The sequence below is a fragment of the Mustelus asterias genome, chromosome 5 (genome assembly GCF_964213995.1).
Source record: "Mustelus asterias chromosome 5, sMusAst1.hap1.1, whole genome shotgun sequence".
Lineage (NCBI taxonomy): Eukaryota > Metazoa > Chordata > Chondrichthyes > Carcharhiniformes > Triakidae > Mustelus > Mustelus asterias.
The window spans coordinates 10,083,163-10,106,370 of NC_135805.1; the positions used below are offsets into that span (position 1 = coordinate 10,083,163).

At 43.4% G+C, this 23,208-nt stretch overlaps 1 protein-coding gene across 2 annotated transcripts in view; it reads right to left on the minus strand.

Annotated features, from left to right (window-relative positions):
• cul9 (cullin 9) overlaps positions 1-23,208 on the minus strand; it is a 284,868-nt gene that overhangs the window by 23,962 nt on the left and 237,698 nt on the right. For both annotated transcript variants that reach the window (XM_078212153.1, XM_078212152.1), the window contains exon 39: positions 21,579-21,676. In XM_078212153.1, the coding sequence (XP_078068279.1) occupies positions 21,579-21,676 (98 nt within the window). The remainder of the gene's footprint in view (positions 1-21,578; positions 21,677-23,208) is intronic.

A 23,208-nucleotide genomic window follows, 5' to 3' on the forward strand; every position in this document is an offset into this window, starting at 1 on the left:
TTTCTCACACAGTATCTGCTCCATAACACCATGGTCTATTTCTCACTCAGTATCTGCTCCATAACACCATGGTCTATTTCTCACTCAGTATCTGCTCCATAACACCATGGTCTATTTCCCAATCAGTTTCTGCTCCATTGCACCATGGTCTATTTCTCACTCAGTATCTGCTCCATAACACCATGGTCTATTTCCCAATCAGTTTCTGCTCCATAACACCATGGTCTATTTCTCACTCAGTATCTGCTCCATAACACCATGGTCTATTTCCCAGTTTCTGCTCCATTGCAGCATGGTCTATTTCTCACTCAGTATCTGCTCCATAACACCATGGTCTATTTCCCAATCAGTATCTGCTCCATAACACCATGGTCTATTTCTCACTCAGTATCTGCGCCATAACACCATGGTCTATTTCTCACTCAGTATCTGCTCCATAACACCATGGTCTATTTCTCACTCAGTGTCTGTTCCGTGATACCATGCTCTATTTCTCACTCAGGATCTGCTCCATAACACCATGGTCCATTTCTCACTCAGTATCTGCTCCATAACACCATGGTCTATTTCTCACTCAGTATCTGCTCCATAACACCATGGTCTATTTCTCACTCAGTATCTGCTCCATAACACCATGGTCTATTTCTCACTCAGTATCTGCTCCATAACACCATGTTCTATTTCTCACTCAGTATTGTGCTCCATAACACCATGGTTTATTTCTCACTCAGTATCTGCTCCATAACACCATGGTCAATTTCTCACTCAGTATCTGCTCCATAACACCATGGTCTATTTCTCACTCAGTATCTGCTCCATAACACCATGGTGTATTTCCCAATCAGTTTCTGCTCCATTGCACCACGGTCTATTTCTCACTCAGTATCTGCTCCATAACACCATGGTCTATTTCCCAATAAGTTTCTGCTCCGTGACACCATGGTCTATTTCTCACTCAGTATCTGCTCCATAACACCATGGTCTATTTCTCACTCAGTATCTGCTCCATAACACCATGGTCTATTTCTCACTCAGTATCTGCTCCATAACACCATGGTCGATTTCTCACTCAGTATCTGCTCCATAACACCATGGTCTATTTCCCAATCAGTTTCTGCTCCATAACACCATGGTCTATTTCCCAATCAGTATTTGCCCCATAACACCATGGTCTATTTCCCAATAAGTTTCTGCTCCATTGCACCATGGTCTATTTCTCACTCAGTATCTGCTCCATAACACTATGGTCTATTTCTCACTAAGTATCTGCTCCGTGACACCATGGTCGATTTCTCACTCAGTATCTCCTCCATAACACCGTCGTCTATTTCCCAATCAGTTTCTGCTCCATAACACCATGGTCTATTTCTCACTCAGTATTGTGCTCCATAACACCATGGTCTATTTCGCATTCAGTATCAGTTCCGTGACACCATGGTCTATTTCTCACTCAGTATCTGCTCCATAACACCATGGTCGATTTCTCACTCAGTATCTGCGCCATAACACCATTGTGTATTTCCCAATCAGTTTCTGCTCCATTGCACCATGGTCTATTTCTCACTCAGTATCTGCTCCATAACACCATGGACTATTTCCCAATCAGTATCTGCTCCATAACACCATGGTCTATTTCCCAATAAGTTTCTGCTCCATTGCACCATGGTCTATTTCTCACTCAGTATCTGCTCCATAACACTATGGTCTATTTCTTACTAAGTATCTGCTCCGTGACACCATTGTCTATTTCTCACTCCGTATCTGCTCCATAACACCATGGTCTATATCTCACTCAGTATCTGCTCCATAACACCATGGTCTATTTCTCACTCAGTATCTGCTCCATAACACCATGGTCGATTTCTCACTCAGTATCTGCTCCATAACACCATGGTCTATTTCCCAATCAGTTTCTGCTCCATTGCACCATGGTCTATTTCTCACTCAGTATCTGCTCCATAACACCATAGACTATTTCCCAATCAGTATCTGCTCCATAACACCATGGTCTATTTCCCAATAAGTTTCTGCTCCATTGCACCATGGTCTATTTCCCAATCAGTATCTGCGCCATAACACCATGGTCTATTTCTCACTCAGTATCTGCTCCATAACACCATAGTCTATTTCTCATTCAGTATCTGTTCCGTGACACCATGGTCTATTTCTCACTCAGTATCTTTCCATAACACCATGGTCTATTTCTCACTCAGTATCTGCTCCATAACACCATGGTCTATTTCTCACTCAGTACCTGCTGCATAACACCATGGTCTATTTCCCAATCAGTTTCTGCTCCATTGCACCATGGTCTATTTCTCACTCAGTATCTGCTCCATAACACTATGGTCTATTTCTTACTAAGTATCTGCTCCGTGACACCATTGTCTATTTCTCACTCCGTATCTGCTCCATAACACCATGGTCTATATCTCACTCAGTATCTGCTCCATAACACCATGGTCTATTTCTCACTCAGTATCTGCTCCATAACACCATGGTCGATTTCTCACTCAGTATCTGCTCCATAACACCATGGTCTATTTCCCAATCAGTTTCTGCTCCATTGCACCATGGTCTATTTCTCACTCAGTATCTGCTCCATAACACCATAGACTATTTCCCAATCAGTATCTGCTCCATAACACCATGGTCTATTTCCCAATAAGTTTCTGCTCCATTGCACCATGGTCTATTTCCCAATCAGTATCTGCGCCATAACACCATGGTCTATTTCTCACTCAGTATCTGCTCCATAACACCATAGTCTATTTCTCATTCAGTATCTGTTCCGTGACACCATGGTCTATTTCTCACTCAGTATCTTTCCATAACACCATGGTCTATTTCTCACTCAGTATCTGCTCCATAACACCATGGTCTATTTCTCACTCAGTACCTGCTGCATAACACCATGGTCTATTTCCCAATCAGTTTCTGCTCCATTGCACCATGGTCTATTTCTCACTCAGTATCTGCGCCATAACACCATGGTCTATTGCTCACTCAGTATCTGCTCCATAACACCATGGTCTATTTCTCACTCAGTATCTGTTCCGTGACACCATGGTCTATTTCTCACTCAGGATGTGCTCCATAACACCATGGTCTATTTCTCACTCAGTAACTGCTCCATAACACCATGGTCTATTTCTCACTCAGTACCTGCGCCATAACACTATGGTCTATTTCTCACTCAGTATCTGCTCCATAACACCACGGTCTAGTTCTCATTCAGTATCTGTTCCGTGACACCATGCTCTACCTCTTACTCAGTATCCGCTCCATAACACCATGGTCTATTTCTCACTCAGTATCTGCTCCATAACACCATGGTGTATTTCCCAATCAGTTTCTGCTCCATTGCACCATGGTCTATTTCTCACTCAGTATCTGCTCCATAACACCATGGACTATTTCCAAATCAGAATCTGCTCCATAACACCATGGTCTATTTCCCAATAGGTTTCTGATCCGTGACACCATGGTCGATTTCTCACTCAGTATCTGCTCCATAACACCATGGTCTATTTCCAAATCAGTTTCTGCTCCATTGTACCATGGTCTATTTCCCAATCAGTTTCTGCTCCATTGTACCATGGTCTATTTCTCACTCAGTATCTGCTCCATAGCACCATGGTCTATTTCTCACACAGTATCCGCTCCATAACACCATGGTCTATTTCTCACTCAGTATCTGCCCCATAACACCATGGTCTATTTCTCACTCAGTATCTGCTCCATAACACCATGGTCTATTTCCGAATCAGCTTCTGCTCCAGTGCACCATGGTCTATTTCTCACTCAGTATCTGCGCCATAAAACCATGGTCTATTTCTCACTCAGTATCTTTCTATAACACCATGTTCTATTTCTCACTCAGTATCTGCGCCATAACACCATGGTCTATTGCTCACTCAGTATCTGCTCCATAACACCATGGTCTATTTCTCACTCAGTATCTGTTCCGTGACACCATGGTCTATTTCTCACTCAGGATGTGCTCCATAACACCATGGTCTATTTCTCACTCAGTATCTGCTCCATAACACCATGGTCTATTTCTCACTCAGTATCTGCGCCATAACACCATGGTCTATTTCTCACTCAGTATCTGCTCCATAACACCACGGTCTATTTCTCATTCAGTATCTGTTCCGTGACACCATGGTCTATTTCTTACTCAGTATCCGCTCCATAACACCATGGTCTATTTCTCACTCAGTATCTGCTCCATAACACCATGCTGTATTTCCCAATCAGTTTCTGCTCCATTGCACCATGGTCTATTTCTCACTCAGTATCTGCTCCATAACACCATGGACTATTTCCAAATCAGAATCTGCTCCATAACACCATATTCTATTTCCCAATAAGTTTCTGCTCCGTGACACCATGGTCGATTTCTCACTCAGTATCTGCTCCATAACACCATGGTCTATTTCCCAATCAGTTTCTGCTCCATTGTACCATGGTCTATTTCCCAATCAGTTTCTGCTCCATTGTACCATGGTCTATTTCTCACTCAGGATCTGCTCCATAACACCATGGTCTATTTCTCACACAGTATCTGCTCCATAACACCATGGTCTATTTCTCACTCAGTATCTGCTCCATAACACCATGGTCTATTTCTCACTCAGTATCTGCTCCATAACACCATGGTCTATTTCCGAATCAGCTTCTGCTCCAGTGCACCATGGTCTATTTCTCACTCAGTATCTGCGCCATAACACCATGGTCAATTTCTCACTCAGTATCTGCTCCATAACACCATGGTCAATTTCTCACTCAGTATCTGCTCTATTACACCATGGTCTATTTCCCAATCAGTATCTGCTCCATAACACCATGGTCTATTTCCCAATCAGTATCTGCTCCATAACACCCTGGTCTATTTCCCAATCAGTTTCTGCTCCATTGTACCATGGTCTATTTCCCAATCAGTTTCTGCTCCATTGTGCCATGGTCTATTTCTCACTCAGTATCTGCTCCATTGCACCACGGTCTATTTCTCACTCAGTATCTGCTCCATAACACCATGGTCTATTTCCCAATCAGTATCTGCTCCATAACACCATGGTCTATTTCCCAATAGGTTTCTGCTCCATTGCACCATGGTCTATTTCTCACTCAGCATCTGCTCCATAACACCATGGTCTATTTCTCACTCAGTATCTGCTCCATAAAAGCATGGTCTATTTCCCAATCAGTTTCGGCTCCATAACACCATGGTCTATTTCCCAATCAGTTTCTGCTCCATTGTACCATGGTCTATTTCCCAATCAGTTTCTGCTCCATTGTACCATGGTCAATTTCTCACTCAGTATCTGCTCCGTGACACCATGGTCTATTTCTCACTCAGTATCTGCTCGATAACACCATGGTCTATTTCGCACTCAGTATCTGCTCCATAACACCATGGTCTATTTCTCACTAAGTATCTGTTCCGTGACACCATGGTCTATTTCTCACTCAGTATCAGCTCCATAAAACCATGGTCTATTTCTCACTCAGTATCTGCTCCATAACACCATGGTCTATTTCTCACTCAGTATCTGCTCCATAACACCATGGTCTATTTCTCACTAAGGATCTGCACCATAACACCATGGTCTATTTCTCACTCAGTATCTGCTCCATAACATCATGGTCTATTTCTCACTCAGTATCTGCTCCATAACACCATGGTCGATTTCTCACTCAGTATCTGCGCCATAACACCATGGTCTATTTCTCACTCAGTATCTGCTCCATAACACCATGGTCTATTTCTCATTCAGTATCTGTTCCGTGACACCATGGTCTATTTCTCACTCAGTATCTGCTCCATAACACCATGGTCTATTTCTCACTCAGTATCTGCTCCATAACACCATGGTCTATTTCTCACTCAGTATCTGCTCCATAACACCATGGTGTATTTCCCAATCAGTTTCTGCTCCATTGCACCATGGTCTATTTCCCAATCAGTATCTGCTCCATAACACCATGGTCTATTTCCCAATAAGGTTCTGCTCCATTGCACCATGGTCTATTTCTCACTCAGTATCTGCTCCATAACACTATGGTCTATTTCTCACTAAGTATCTGCTCCGTGACACCATGGTCTATTTCTCGCTCAGTATCTGCTCCATAACACCATGGTCTATTTCTCACTCAGTATCTGCTCCATAACACCATGGTCTATTTCTCATTCAGTATTTGTTCCGTGACACCATGATCTATTTCTCACTCAGTATCTGCTCCATAACACCATGGTCTATATCTCACTCAATATCTGCTCCATTACACCATGGTCTATTTCTCACTCAGTATCAGCTCCATAACACCATGGTCTATTTCTCACTCAGTATCTGCTCCATAACACCATAGTCTATTTCTAATTCAGTATCTGTTCCGTGACACCATGGTCTATTTCTCACTCAGTATCTTTCCATAACACCATGGTCTATTTTTCACTCAGTATCTGGTCCATAACACCATGGTCTATTTCTCATTCAGTATCTGTTCCGTGACACCATGGTCTATTTCTCACTCAGTAGCTGCTCCATAACACCATGGTCTATTTCTCACTCAATATCTGCTCCATAACACCATGGTCTATTTCCCAATCAATTTCAGCTCCATTGCACCAAGGTCTATTTCTCACTCAGTATCTGCTCCGTGACACCATGGTCTATTTCTCACTCAGTATCTGCTCCATAACACCATGGTCTATTTCTCACTCAGTATCTGCTCCATAACACCATGGTCGATTTCTCACTCAGTATCTGCTCCATAACACCATGGTCTATTTCCCAATCAGTATTTGCCCCATAACACCATGGTCTATTTCCCAATAAGTTTCTGCTCCATTGCACCATGGTCTATTTCTCACCTAGTATCTGCTCCATAACACTATGGTCTATTTCTCACTAAGTATCTGCTCCGTGACACCATGGTCGATTTCTCACTCGGTATCTCCTCCATAACACCGTCGTCTATTTCCCAATCAGTTTCTGCTCCATAACACCATGGTCTATTTCCCAATCAGTTTCTGCTCCATTGTACCATGGTCTATTTCTCACTCAGTATCTGCTCCATAGCACCATGGTCTATTTCTCACACAGTATCTGCTCCATAACACCATGGTCTATTTCTCACTCAGTATCTGCTCCATAACACCATGGTCTATTTCTCACTCAGTATCTGCTCCATAACACCATGGTCTATTTCCCAATCAGTTTCTGCTCCATTGCACCATGGTCTATTTCTCACTCAGTATCTGCTCCATAACACCATGGTCGATTTCTCACTCAGTATCTGCTCCATAACACCATGATCTATTTCCCAATCAGTTTCTGCTCCATAACACCATGGTCTATTTCCCAATCAATTTCAGCTCCATTGCACCAAGGTCTATTTCTCACTCAGTATCTGCTCCATAGCACCATGGTCTATTTCTCACTCAGTATCTGCTCCATAACACCATGGTCTATTTCTCACTCAGCATCTGCTCCATAACACCATGGTCTATTTCCCAATCAAGTTCTGCTCCGTTGCACCATGGTCTATTTCTCACTCAGTATCTGCGCCATAACACTATGGTCTATTTCTCACTCAGTATCTGCTCCATAACACCATGGTGTATTTCCCAATCAGTTTCTGCTCCATTGCACCATGGTCTATTTCCCAATCAGTATCTGCTCCATAACACCATGGTCTATTTCTCACTCAGTATCTGTTCCGTGACACCATGGTCTATTTCTCACTAAGGACCTGCACCATAACACCATGGTCTATTTCTCACTCAGTATCTGCTCCATAACATCATGGTCTATTTCTCACTCAGTATCTGCTCCATAACACCATGGTCTATTTCCCAATCAGTTTCTGTTCCATTGCACCATGGTCTATTTCTCACTCAGTATCTGCGCCATAACACCATGGTCTATTTCTCACTCAGTATCTGCTCCATAACACCATGGTCTATTTCTCACTCAGTGTCTGTTCCGTGATACCATGGTCTATTTCTCACTCAGGATCTGCTCCATAACACCATGGTCCATTTCTCACTCAGTATCTGCTCCATAACACCATGGTCTATTTCTCACTCAATATCTGCTCCATAACACCATGGTCTATTTCTCACTCAGTATCTGCTCCATAACACCATGGTCTATTTCTCACTCAGTATCTGCTCCATAACACCATGGTCTATTTCTCACTCAGTATCTGCTCCATAACACCATGTTCTATTTCTCACTCAGTATTGTGCTCCATAACACCATGGTTTATTTCTCACTCAGTATCTGCTCCATAACACCATGGTCAATTTCTCACTCAGTATCTGCTCCATAACACCATGGTCTATTTCTCACTCAGTATCTGCTCCATAACACCATGGTGTATTTCCCAATCAGTTTCTGCTCCATTGCACCACGGTCTATTTCTCACTCAGTATCTGCTCCATAACACCATGGTCTATTTCCCAATAAGTTTCTGCTCCATTGCACCATGGTCTATTTCTCACTCAGTATCTGCTCCATAACACTATGGTCTATTTCTCACTAAGTATCTGCTCCGTGACACCATGGTCTATTTCTCACTCAGTATCTGCTCCATAACACCATGGTCTATTTCTCACTCAGTATCTGCTCCATAACACCATGGTCTATTTCTCACTCAGTATCTGCTCCATAACACCATGGTCGATTTCTCACTCAGTATCTGCTCCATAACACCATGGTCTATTTCCCAATCAGTTTCTGCTCCATAACACCATGGTCTATTTCCCAATCAGTATTTGCCCCATAACACCATGGTCTATTTCCCAATAAGTTTCTGCTCCATTGCACCATGGTCTATTTCTCACCTAGTGTCTGCTCCATAACACTATGGTCTATTTCTCACTAAGTATCTGCTCCGTGACACCATGGTCGATTTCTCACTCGGTATCTCCTCCATAACACCGTCGTCTATTTCCCAATCAGTTTCTGCTCCATAACACCATGGTCTATTTCCCAATCAGTTTCTGCTCCATTGTACCATGGTCTATTTCTCACTCAGTATCTGCTCCATAGCACCATGGTCTATTTCTCACACAGTATCTGCTCCATAACACCATGGTCTATTTCTCACTCAGTATCTGCTCCATAACACCATGGTCTATTTCTCACTCAGTATCTGCTCCATAACACCATGGTCTATTTCCCAATCAGTTTCTGCTCCATTGCACCATGGTCTATTTCTCACTCAGTATCTGCTCCATAACACCATGGTCTATTTCCCAATCAGTTTCTGCTCCATAACACCATGGTCTATTTCTCACTCAGTATCTGCTCCATAACACCATGGTCTATTTCCCAGTTTCTGCTCCATTGCAGCATGGTCTATTTCTCACTCAGTATCTGCTCCATAACACCATGGTCTATTTCCCAATCAGTATCTGCTCCATAACACCATGGTCTATTTCTCACTCAGTATCTGCGCCATAACACCATGGTCTATTTCTCACTCAGTATCTGCTCCATAACACCATGGTCTATTTCTCACTCAGTGTCTGTTCCGTGATACCATGCTCTATTTCTCACTCAGGATCTGCTCCATAACACCATGGTCCATTTCTCACTCAGTATCTGCTCCATAACACCATGGTCTATTTCTCACTCAGTATCTGCTCCATAACACCATGGTCTATTTCTCACTCAGTATCTGCTCCATAACACCATGGTCTATTTCTCACTCAGTATCTGCTCCATAACACCATGGTCTATTTCTCACTCAGTATCTGCTCCATAACACCATGTTCTATTTCTCACTCAGTATTGTGCTCCATAACACCATGGTTTATTTCTCACTCAGTATCTGCTCCATAACACCATGGTCAATTTCTCACTCAGTATCTGCTCCATAACACCATGGTGTATTTCTCACTCAGTATCTGCTCCATAACACCATGGTGTATTTCCCAATCAGTTTCTGCTCCATTGCACCACGGTCTATTTCTCACTCAGTATCTGCTCCATAACACCATGGTCTATTTCCCAATAAGTTTCTGCTCCGTGACACCATGGTCTATTTCTCACTCAGTATCTGCTCCATAACACCATGGTCTATTTCTCACTCAGTATCTGCTCCATAACACCATGGTCTATTTCTCACTCAGTATCTGCTCCATAACACCATGGTCGATTTCTCACTCAGTATCTGCTCCATAACACCATGGTCTATTTCCCAATCAGTTTCTGCTCCATAACACCATGGTCTATTTCCCAATCAGTATTTGCCCCATAACACCATGGTCTATTTCCCAATAAGTTTCTGCTCCATTGCACCATGGTCTATTTCTCACTCAGTATCTGCTCCATAACATCATGGTCTATTTCTCACTCAGTATCTGCTCCATAACACCATGGTCTATTTCCCAATCAGTTTCTGTTCCATTGCACCATGGTCTATTTCTCACTCAGTATCTGCGCCATAACACCATGGTCTATTTCTCACTCAGTATCTGCTCCATAACACCATGGTCTATTTCTCACTCAGTGTCTGTTCCGTGATACCATGGTCTATTTCTCACTCAGGATCTGCTCCATAACACCATGGTCCATTTCTCACTCAGTATCTGCTCCATAACACCATGGTCTATTTCTCACTCAATATCTGCTCCATAACACCATGGTCTATTTCTCACTCAGTATCTGCTCCATAACACCATGGTCTATTTCTCACTCAGTATCTGCTCCATAACACCATGGTCTATTTCTCACTCAGTATCTGCTCCATAACACCATGTTCTATTTCTCACTCAGTATTGTGCTCCATAACACCATGGTTTATTTCTCACTCAGTATCTGCTCCATAACACCATGGTCAATTTCTCACTCAGTATCTGCTCCATAACACCATGGTCTATTTCTCACTCAGTATCTGCTCCATAACACCATGGTGTATTTCCCAATCAGTTTCTGCTCCATTGCACCACGGTCTATTTCTCACTCAGTATCTGCTCCATAACACCATGGTCTATTTCCCAATAAGTTTCTGCTCCATTGCACCATGGTCTATTTCTCACTCAGTATCTGCTCCATAACACTATGGTCTATTTCTCACTAAGTATCTGCTCCGTGACACCATGGTCTATTTCTCACTCAGTATCTGCTCCATAACACCATGGTCTATTTCTCACTCAGTATCTGCTCCATAACACCATGGTCTATTTCTCACTCAGTATCTGCTCCATAACACCATGGTCGATTTCTCACTCAGTATCTGCTCCATAACACCATGGTCTATTTCCCAATCAGTTTCTGCTCCATAACACCATGGTCTATTTCCCAATCAGTATTTGCCCCATAACACCATGGTCTATTTCCCAATAAGTTTCTGCTCCATTGCACCATGGTCTATTTCTCACCTAGTATCTGCTCCATAACACTATGGTCTATTTCTCACTAAGTATCTGCTCCGTGACACCATGGTCGATTTCTCACTCGGTATCTCCTCCATAACACCGTCGTCTATTTCCCAATCAGTTTCTGCTCCATAACACCATGGTCTATTTCCCAATCAGTTTCTGCTCCATTGTACCATGGTCTATTTCTCACTCAGTATCTGCTCCATAGCACCATGGTCTATTTCTCACACAGTATCTGCTCCATAACACCATGGTCTATTTCTCACTCAGTATCTGCTCCATAACACCATGGTCTATTTCTCACTCAGTATCTGCTCCATAACACCATGGTCTATTTCCCAATCAGTTTCTGCTCCATTGCACCATGGTCTATTTCTCACTCAGTATCTGCTCCATAACACCATGGTCTATTTCCCAATCAGTTTCTGCTCCATAACACCATGGTCTATTTCTCACTCAGTATCTGCTCCATAACACCATGGTCTATTTCCCAGTTTCTGCTCCATTGCAGCATGGTCTATTTCTCACTCAGTATCTGCTCCATAACACCATGGTCTATTTCCCAATCAGTATCTGCTCCATAACACCATGGTCTATTTCTCACTCAGTATCTGCGCCATAACACCATGGTCTATTTCTCACTCAGTATCTGCTCCATAACACCATGGTCTATTTCTCACTCAGTGTCTGTTCCGTGATACCATGCTCTATTTCTCACTCAGGATCTGCTCCATAACACCATGGTCCATTTCTCACTCAGTATCTGCTCCATAACACCATGGTCTATTTCTCACTCAGTATCTGCTCCATAACACCATGGTCTATTTCTCACTCAGTATCTGCTCCATAACACCATGGTCTATTTCTCACTCAGTATCTGCTCCATAACACCATGGTCTATTTCTCACTCAGTATCTGCTCCATAACACCATGTTCTATTTCTCACTCAGTATTGTGCTCCATAACACCATGGTTTATTTCTCACTCAGTATCTGCTCCATAACACCATGGTCAATTTCTCACTCAGTATCTGCTCCATAACACCATGGTGTATTTCTCACTCAGTATCTGCTCCATAACACCATGGTGTATTTCCCAATCAGTTTCTGCTCCATTGCACCACGGTCTATTTCTCACTCAGTATCTGCTCCATAACACCATGGTCTATTTCCCAATAAGTTTCTGCTCCGTGACACCATGGTCTATTTCTCACTCAGTATCTGCTCCATAACACCATGGTCTATTTCTCACTCAGTATCTGCTCCATAACACCATGGTCTATTTCTCACTCAGTATCTGCTCCATAACACCATGGTCGATTTCTCACTCAGTATCTGCTCCATAACACCATGGTCTATTTCCCAATCAGTTTCTGCTCCATAACACCATGGTCTATTTCCCAATCAGTATTTGCCCCATAACACCATGGTCTATTTCCCAATAAGTTTCTGCTCCATTGCACCATGGTCTATTTCTCACTCAGTATCTGCTCCATAACATCATGGTCTATTTCTCACTCAGTATCTGCTCCATAACACCATGGTCTATTTCCCAATCAGTTTCTGTTCCATTGCACCATGGTCTATTTCTCACTCAGTATCTGCGCCATAACACCATGGTCTATTTCTCACTCAGTATCTGCTCCATAACACCATGGTCTATTTCTCACTCAGTGTCTGTTCCGTGATACCATGGTCTATTTCTCACTCAGGATCTGCTCCATAACACCATGGTCCATTTCTCACTCAGTATCTGCTCCATAACACCATGGTCTATTTCTCACTCAATATCTGCTCCATAACACCATGGTCTATTTCTCACTCAGTATCTGCTCCATAACACCATGGTCTATTTCTCACTCAGTATCTGCTCCATAACACCATGGTCTATTTCTCACTCAGTATCTGCTCCATAACACCATGTTCTATTTCTCACTCAGTATTGTGCTCCATAACACCATGGTTTATTCTCACTCAGTATCTGCTCCATAACACCATGGTCAATTTCTCACTCAGTATCTGCTCCATAACACCATGGTCTATTTCTCACTCAGTATCTGCTCCATTACACCATGGTGTATTTCCCAATCAGTTTCTGCTCCATTGCACCACGGTCTATTTCTCACTCAGTATCTGCTCCATAACACCATGGTCTATTTCCCAATAAGTTTCTGCTCCATTGCACCATGGTCTATTTCTCACTCAGTATCTGCTCCATAACACTATGGTCTATTTCTCACTAAGTATCTGCTCCGTGACACCATGGTCTATTTCTCACTCAGTATCTCCTCCATAACACCATGGTCTATTTCTCACTCAGTATCTGCTCCATAACACCATGGTCTATTTCTCACTCAGTATCTGCTCCATAACACCATGGTCGATTTCTCACTCAGTATCTGCTCCATAACACCATGGTCTATTTCCCAATCAGTTTCTGCTCCATAACACCATGGTCTATTTCCCAATCAGTATTTGCCCCATAACACCATGGTCTATTTCCCAATAAGTTTCTGCTCCATTGCACCATGGTCTATTTCTCACCTAGTATCTGCTCCATAACACTATGGTCTATTTCTCACTAAGTATCTGCTCCGTGACACCATGGTCGATTTCTCACTCGGTATCTCCTCCATAACACCGTCGTCTATTTCCCAATCAGTTTCTGCTCCATAACACCATGGTCTATTTCCCAATCAGTTTCTGCTCCATTGTACCATGGTCTATTTCTCACTCAGTATCTGCTCCATAGCACCATGGTCTATTTCTCACACAGTATCTGCTCCATAACACCATGGTCTATTTCTCACTCAGTATCTGCTCCATAACACCATGGTCTATTTCTCACTCAGTATCTGCTCCATAACACCATGGTCTATTTCCCAATCAGTTTCTGCTCCATTGCACCATGGTCTATTTCTCACTCAGTATCTGCTCCATAACACCATGGTCTATTTCCCAATCAGTTTCTGCTCCATAACACCATGGTCTATTTCTCACTCAGTATCTGCTCCATAACACCATGGTCTATTTCCCAGTTTCTGCTCCATTGCAGCATGGTCTATTTCTCACTCAGTATCTGCTCCATAACACCATGGTCTATTTCCCAATCAGTATCTGCTCCATAACACCATGGTCTATTTCTCACTCAGTATCTGCGCCATAACACCATGGTCTATTTCTCACTCAGTATCTGCTCCATAACACCATGGTCTATTTCTCACTCAGTGTCTGTTCCGTGATACCATGCTCTATTTCTCACTCAGGATCTGCTCCATAACACCATGGTCCATTTCTCACTCAGTATCTGCTCCATAACACCATGGTCTATTTCTCACTCAGTATCTGCTCCATAACACCATGGTCTATTTCTCACTCAGTATCTGCTCCATAACACCATGGTCTATTTCTCACTCAGTATCTGCTCCATAACACCATGGTCTATTTCTCACTCAGTATCTGCTCCATAACACCATGTTCTATTTCTCACTCAGTATTGTGCTCCATAACACCATGGTTTATTTCTCACTCAGTATCTGCTCCATAACACCATGGTCAATTTCTCACTCAGTATCTGCTCCATAACACCATGGTGTATTTCTCACTCAGTATCTGCTCCATAACACCATGGTGTATTTCCCAATCAGTTTCTGCTCCATTGCACCACGGTCTATTTCTCACTCAGTATCTGCTCCATAACACCATGGTCTATTTCCCAATAAGTTTCTGCTCCGTGACACCATGGTCTATTTCTCACTCAGTATCTGCTCCATAACACCATGGTCTATTTCTCACTCAGTATCTGCTCCATAACACCATGGTCTATTTCTCACTCAGTATCTGCTCCATAACACCATGGTCGATTTCTCACTCAGTATCTGCTCCATAACACCATGGTCTATTTCCCAATCAGTTTCTGCTCCATAACACCATGGTCTATTTCCCAATCAGTATTTGCCCCATAACACCATGGTCTATTTCCCAATAAGTTTCTGCTCCATTGCACCATGGTCTATTTCTCACTCAGTATCTGCTCCATAACACTATGGTCTATTTCTCACTAAGTATCTGCTCCGTGACACCATGGTCGATTTCTCACTCAGTATCTCCTCCATAACACCGTCGTCTATTTCCCAATCAGTTTCTGCTCCATAACACCATGGTCTATTTCCCAATCAGTTTCTGCTCCATTGTACCATGGTCTATTTCTCACTCAGTATCTGCTCCATAGCACCATGGTCTATTTCTCACACAGTATCTGCTCCATAACACCATGGTCTATTTCTCACTCAGTATCTGCTCCATAACACCATGGTCTATTTCTCACTCAGTATCTGCTCCATAACACCATGGTCTATTTCCCAATCAGTTTCTGCTCCATTGCACCATGGTCTATTTCTCACTCAGTATCTGCTCCATAACACCATGGTCTATTTCCCAATCAGTTTCTGCTCCATAACACCATGGTCTATTTCTCACTCAGTATCTGCTCCATAACACCATGGTCTATTTCCCAGTTTCTGCTCCATTGCAGCATGGTCTATTTCTCACTCAGTATCTGCTCCATAACACCATGGTCTATTACCCAATCAGTATCTGCTCCATAACACCATGGTCTATTTCTCACTCAGTATCTGCGCCATAACACCATGGTCTATTTCTCACTCAGTATCTGCTCTATAACACCATGGTCGATTTCCCAATCAGTATCTGCTCCATAACACCATGGTCTATTTCCCAATCAGTATCTGCTCCATAACACCATGGTCTATTTCCCAATAGGTTTCTGCTCCATTGCACCATGGTCTATTTCTCACTCAGCATCTGCTCCATAACACCATGGTCTATTTCTCACTCAATATCTGCTCCGTGACACCATGGTCTATTTCTCACTCAGAATCTGCTCCATAACACCATGGTCTATTTCTCACTCAGTATCTGCTCCATAACACCATGGTCAATTTCTCACTCAGTATCTACTGCATAACACCGTGTCTATTTCTCGCTCAGTATCTGCTCCATAACACCATAGACTATTTATAAACATAGAAGATAGGAGCAGGAGGAGGCCATTTGGCCCTTTGAGCCTGCTCCGCCATTCATTACGATCATGGCTGATCATCCAACTCAATAGTCTAATCCTGCTTTCTCCCCATAACTTTTGATCCCATTTGCTCAAGTTCTATATCTAGCGACCTCTTGAATACATTCAATGTTTTGGCATCAACTACTTCCTGTGGTAATGAATCACCACTCTTTGGGTGAAGAAATGTCTCCTCATTTCTGTCCTAAATGGTCTCCCCTGTATCCTTAGACAAAGAACAAAGAACAATACAGCACAGGAACAGGCCCTTCGGCCCTCCAAGCCCGCGCCGCTCTCTGGTCCAAACTAGACCATTCTTTTGTATCCCTCCATTCCCACTCCGTTCATATGGCTATCTAGATAAGTCTTAAACGTTCCCAGTGTGTCCGCCTCCACCACCTTGCCTGGCAGCGCATTCCAGGCCCCCACCACCCTCTGTGTAAAATATGTCCTTCTGATATCTGTGTTATACCTCCCCCCCCCCCCTCACCTTGAACCTATGACCCCTCGTGAACGTCACCACCGACCTGGGAAAAAGCTTCACAGCGTTCACCCTATCTATGCCTTTCATAATTTTATACACCTTTATTAAGTCTCCCCTCATCCGCCGTCTCTCCAGGGAGAACAACCCCAGTTTACCCAATCTCTCCTCATAACTAAGCCCCTCCATACCAGGCAACATCCTGGTAAACCTCCTCTGTACTCTCTCTAAAGCCTCCACGTCCTTCTGGTAGTGTGGCGACCAGAACTGGACGCAGTATTCCAAATGCGGCCGAACCAATGTTCTATACATCTGCAACATCAGACGCCAACATTTATACTCTATGCCCCGTCCTATAAAGGTAAGCATGCCATATGCCTTCTTCACCACCTTCTCCACCTGTGACGACATCTTCAAGGATCTGTGGACTTGCACACCCAGGTCCCTCTGCGTATCTACACCCTTTATGGTTCTGCCATTTATCGTATAGCTCCTCCCTACATTATTTCTACCAAAATGCATCACTTCGCATTTATCAGGATTGAACTCCATCTGCCATTTCTTTGCCCAAATTTCCAGCCTATCATATCCTTCTGTAGCTTCTGACAATGTTCCTCACTATCTGCAAGTCCTGCCAATTTTGTGTCGTCCGCAAACCTGCTGATCACCCCAGTTACACCTTCTTCCAGATCGTTTATATAAATCACAAACAGCAGAGGTCCCAATACAGAGCCCTGCGCAACACCACTAGTCACAGGCCTCCAGCTGGAAAAAGACCCTTCCACTACCACCCTCTGTCTTCTATGACCAAGTCAGTTCTCCACCCATCTAGCCACTTCCCCCTTTATCCCATGAGATCCAACCTTTTTCACCAGCCTACCATGAGGGACTTTGTCAAACGCTTTACTAAAGTCCATATAGACGACATCCACAGCCCTTCCCTCGTCAACCATTCTGGTCACTTCTTCAAAAATCTCCACCAGGTTAGTGAGGCATGACCTCCCTCTCACAAAACCATGCTGACTATCGTTAATGAGTTTATTCCTTTCTAAATGCGCATACATCCTATCTCTAAGAATCTTCTCCAACAACTTCCCCACCACGGACGTCAAGCTCACCGGCCTATAATTACCCGGGTTATCCTTCCTACCCTTCTTAAATAACGGGACCACATTAGCTATCCTCCAATCCTCTGGGACCTCACCTGCGTCCAGTGACGAGACAAAGATTTGCGTCAGAGGCCCAGCGATTTCATCTCTCGTCTCCCTGAGCAGCCTTGGATAGATTCCATCAGGCCCTGGGGATTTGTCAGTCTTTATATTCTCTAACAAACCTAACACTTCCTCCCTTGTAATGGAGATTTTCTCCAACGGTTCAACACTCCCCTCTGAGACACTCCCAGTCAACACATCCCTCTCCTTTGTGAGTACTGACACAAAGTATTCATTTAGGATCTCCCCTACTTCTTTGGGCTCCAAGCATAATTCCCCACTTTTGTCCCTGAGAGGTCCGATTTTTTCCCTGACAACCCTTTTGTTCCTAACGTACGAATAAAATGCCTTGCGATTCTCCTTAATCCTGTCTGCCAAGGACATTTCGTGAGCCCTTTTTGCCCTTCTAATTCCCCGTTTGAGTTCTTTCCTACTTTCTTTGTACTCCTCCAGAGCTCCCTCCATTTTTAGCTGCCTGGACCTAACATACGCCTCTCTTTTCTTTTTGATCAGTCCCTCAATTTCCCTGGTTATCCACGGTTCTCGAATCCTACCCTTCCTATCCTTCTTTTTTACAGGCACATGCCTGTCCTGCAGCCCTAACAACTGTTCCTTAAAAGACTCCCACATGCCAGATGTGGATTTACCCTCAAACAGCCTCTCCCAATCAACAGCTGCCAATTTCTGCCTAATCCCACGAAAGTTAGCCTTCCCCCAATCCAACACCTTACCCTTGGGACACCACTCATCCTTTTCCATCACTATCCTAAAGCTAACAGAATTGTGGTCACTATTTGCTACATGTTCCCCTACCAAAACTTTGAAGACCGGACCGGGCTCATTCCCCAGTACTAGGTCCAGTATAGCCCCTCTCTAGTCAGGCTATCTACATATTGTTCCAAAGAACCCTCCTGTACGCATTTTACAAATTCCTCCCCATTCAGAGTCCCAGCTCTCAGCGATTTCCAGTCTATACCAGGGAAATTGAAGTCTCCCACGACAACAACCCTATTTTTCCTGCACCTATCCAGTATCTCCTGACAAATCCGTTCTTCCACTTCCCTTGGGCTGTTGGGGGGCCTGTAGTATACCCCCAACACAGTGACTGCGCCCTTCCTGTTTCTAAGCTCCACCCAGAGTGACTCGTTACACGACCCCTCTGAATTGTCCTCCCTCTGTACCGCTGTAATATGCTCTCCAACTAATACTGCTACTCCCCCACCTCAGACTGTGACCCCTGGTTCTGGACTCCCCCACCATCGGGAATATCCTCCCTGCATCTACCCTGTCTAGACCTGTTAGAATTTTATAAGTCTCTATGAGATCCCCCCCCCATCATTCATCTGAACTCTAGTTAAAACAATCCTAACCTAGTCAATCTCTCCTCATACATCATAAGAACATAAGAACATAAGAAATAGGAGCAGGAGTAGGCCATCTAGCCCCTCGAGCCTGCCCCGCCATTCAATAAGATCATGGCTGATCTGACGTGGATCAGTACCACTTACCCGCCTGATCCCCATAACCCTTAATTCCCTTACCGATCAGGAATCCATCCATCCGCGCTTTAAACATATTCAGCGAGGTAGCCTCCACCACCTCAGTGGGCAGAGAATTCCAGAGATTCACCACCCTCTGGGAGAAGAAGTTCCTCCTCAACTCTGTCTTAAACCGACCCCCCTTTATTTTGAGGCTGTGTCCTCTAGTTTTAACTTCCTTACTAAGTGGAAAGAATCTCTCCGCCTCCACCCTATCCAGCCCCCGCATTATCTTATAAGTCTCCATAAGATCCCCCCTCATCCTTCTAAACTCCAACGAGTACAAACCCAATCTCCTCAGCCTCTCCTCATAATCCAAACCCCTCATCTCCGGTATCAACCTGGTGTACCTTCTCTGCACTCCCTCCAATGCCAATATATCCTTCCTCATATAAGGGGACCAATACTGCACACAGTATTCCAGCTGCGGCCTCACCAATGCCCTGTACAGGTGCATCAAGACATCCCTGCTTTTATATTCTATCCCCTTCGCAATATAGGCCAACATCCCATTTGCCTTCTTGACCACCTGTTGTACCTGCAGACTGGGCTTTTGCGTCTCATGCACAAGGACCCCCAGGTCCCTTTGCACGGTAGCATGTTTTAATGACATCAGTCCCGCCATCCCTGGAATCAGCCTGGCAAACCTTTGCTGCACTCCCTCGAGAGCAAGAACATCCTTCCTCAGAAAAGGAGATCAAAACTGCACACAATACTCTAGGTGTGGTCTCACCAAAGCCCTGTATAATTGCAACAACACATCCCTGCTCCTGTACTCGAAACCTCTCGCAATGGAGGCCAACATTCAATTTGCCTTCTTTACCGCCTGCTGCACCTGCATGCTTACCTTCAGAGACTGGTGCACAAGGACACCCAGGTCCCGCTGCACACTCCCCTCTCCCAATTTACAGCCATTCAGGTAGTAATCTGCCTTCTTGTTTTTGCTTCCAAAGTGAATAACCTCACATTTATCCAAAGTATACTGCACCTGCCATTGATTAGCCCACTCACCCAACCTGTCCAGATCATTCAGAAGGACCTCTGCATCCTTGTCACAGTTCACCCTCCCACCCAACTTGGTAACATCTGCAAGCTTTGAGATGTTACATGTTGTTCTCTCATCCAATATTGTGAATAGCTGGGGTCCCAGCATCGATCCCTGTGGCACCCCACTAGTTACTGCCTGCCAATTTGAAAAGCACCCATTAATTCCTACTGTTTGTTTCCTCTCTGCCAACCAGTTTTCTATCCATCTCAATACACTTCCTCAATCCCATGTGCTTTAATCTTGCATGATAATCTCTTGTGCAGGACTTCGTCAAACACTTTCTGAAAGTCCAAATACACCACATCAACTGACTTCCCCCTTGTCAACTCTACTAGTTATATCTTCAAAGAATTTCAACAGATTTGTCAAGCATAATTTCCTATCCATAAACTCATGCTTACTCTGTCTGATCCTGCTACTGCTTTCTAAATGCTCCGCTATAAAGTCCTTATTTCTCACTGTATCTGCTCCATAACACCATGGTCTTTTTCTCACGATATCTGCTCAATAACACCATGGTCTATTTCTCACTCAGTATCTGCTCCATAGCACCATGGTCTATTTCTCACTCAGTTTCTGCTCCATAGCACCATGGTCTAGCTCTCAGTCAGTATCTGCTCCATGACACCACGGTCTATTTCCCAATCAGTATCTGTCCCATAACACCATGGTCTATTTCTCACTCTGTATCTGCTCCATAACACCATGGTCTATTTCTCACTCTGTATCTGCTCCAACACCATGGTTTATTTCTCACTCAGTATCTGCTGTGTAATACTATGATGTCTCAATTGCTGCATGCTGTTAGTGGACTTACTCTTTGGTGGAATCAGATGGCACTGTGTTTGAAAGGTCTGTGCATTGAACCTCATTCTGATCGACTCCCTGCTTTGGCTGAAACCCCACTCGGAAATCCTGAAATAGCAGATTTCACATAAATTATTTCACATCTTTGAATTACTTGCAGCACATTCCTCGACAAGCCATCATAGCGAGCAGTGATCTTTACCTATTCGTACTGTGATGATACTGTGCTACGTTTAATGTGGGACTGTTTTAAGATGCAGTGTTTTTCTACAGATAGCCAGTTTGTCTGGGAACATTTTAGCTAAGTGCTTATTTAGCAGAAGGCTTAGCAAGCTTTTGTTTACCAAAGAAGAGGACCCTTGAGGTGTTTTCTTGATTATAATGGAAAGATGAGTTAGGTGTACAGGGTCATAAAGTCATGTGAGTTTTTGATTTGGTTGATTGACAGGACAGTATAATGATGTGGTTAATGGGAAGAGATAAACTTGCAGAAAAAAAGTTTCATTTTCATTTTTGGAAATAAAGGGCAATTGATTGGAACTGTTGGTGATAAGCTAGGGGTTAAGAATGGTTTCCGGTCATGTTTAAGTATTGTTCAACTGTTAAATGTTAAGCTAACTAATTTGTTATAGTTAAACCGTGTTGTTAAATAAAGTTGGTTTTGATAAAAGCCAGAGGAAGCTCTGTCACTCTCTCCAGAAGTTTTCTGAAAGCTCCAAGTCAAAGCAAATATGGATTTTCTAACTAGTTTTAAAGTGGTGTTCTGGCTGGGAATTGCTTGACGTCAGAGGCTTTCTGCAAGCTGATGAAACCCATTCTCTCACTCTGACAGCTCCAAACTATTAGCAAGGCTTAAAGCAAATATGCCTGTGTTTTGCTAACTAAGTTTAAAGAATGTTTTAAGTCTATAAGAGAAACATCGCTTGATTGGAACTGTTGGTGATAAGCTAGGGGTTAAGAATGGTTTCCGGTCATGTTTAAGTATTGTTCAACTGTTAAATGTTAAGCTAACTAATTTGTTATAGCTAAACCGTGTTGTTAAATAAAGTTGGTTTTGATAAAAGCCAGTAGAATGACACCTGGAGCTAAACATCCTATCGTCACATTAATGCCAAAATAGAAATCTTCTTGGTGTCTAGTCTGGCTTTATAATAAACCTTGGGGTTTCTGATGTGGTATCGTAACAGTACTCTCACCATCTCAGTCTATACTGAACTCTCTCCGTTATGCAATTGCATGAAGTTTCAATGTAAGGGCATCCTGAATTGGAAATGCTGTCTCTGCTGCAATCATTCTGTCAGCTGAATCATGTATGGTATCTGTGAATACAAGCTGCCTATTTCTCAGCTTGAACACTGGGCTGCTTTCTGTCTTTTGGGGAAAATGAGCAATTTCATCCTCTTCCCATCTATCTATCAATTGAATTATCTTGGAGATAGGTTGCTCATTCCTCCTGCTTTGAACATGCTTATACATGTCAGGGTAGCGCCTTCTTGACAATACAGCTCTCGAATGCCACTTCAAGTGGTCATGCTTTGTGACTGATCTTAGACAGCTGAATATTGACAGGATATTCAGCCATGGGAGGTCTCACCCTGTCTCACTGTACACACACATTTTCCAGTGAATCATTGCATAGT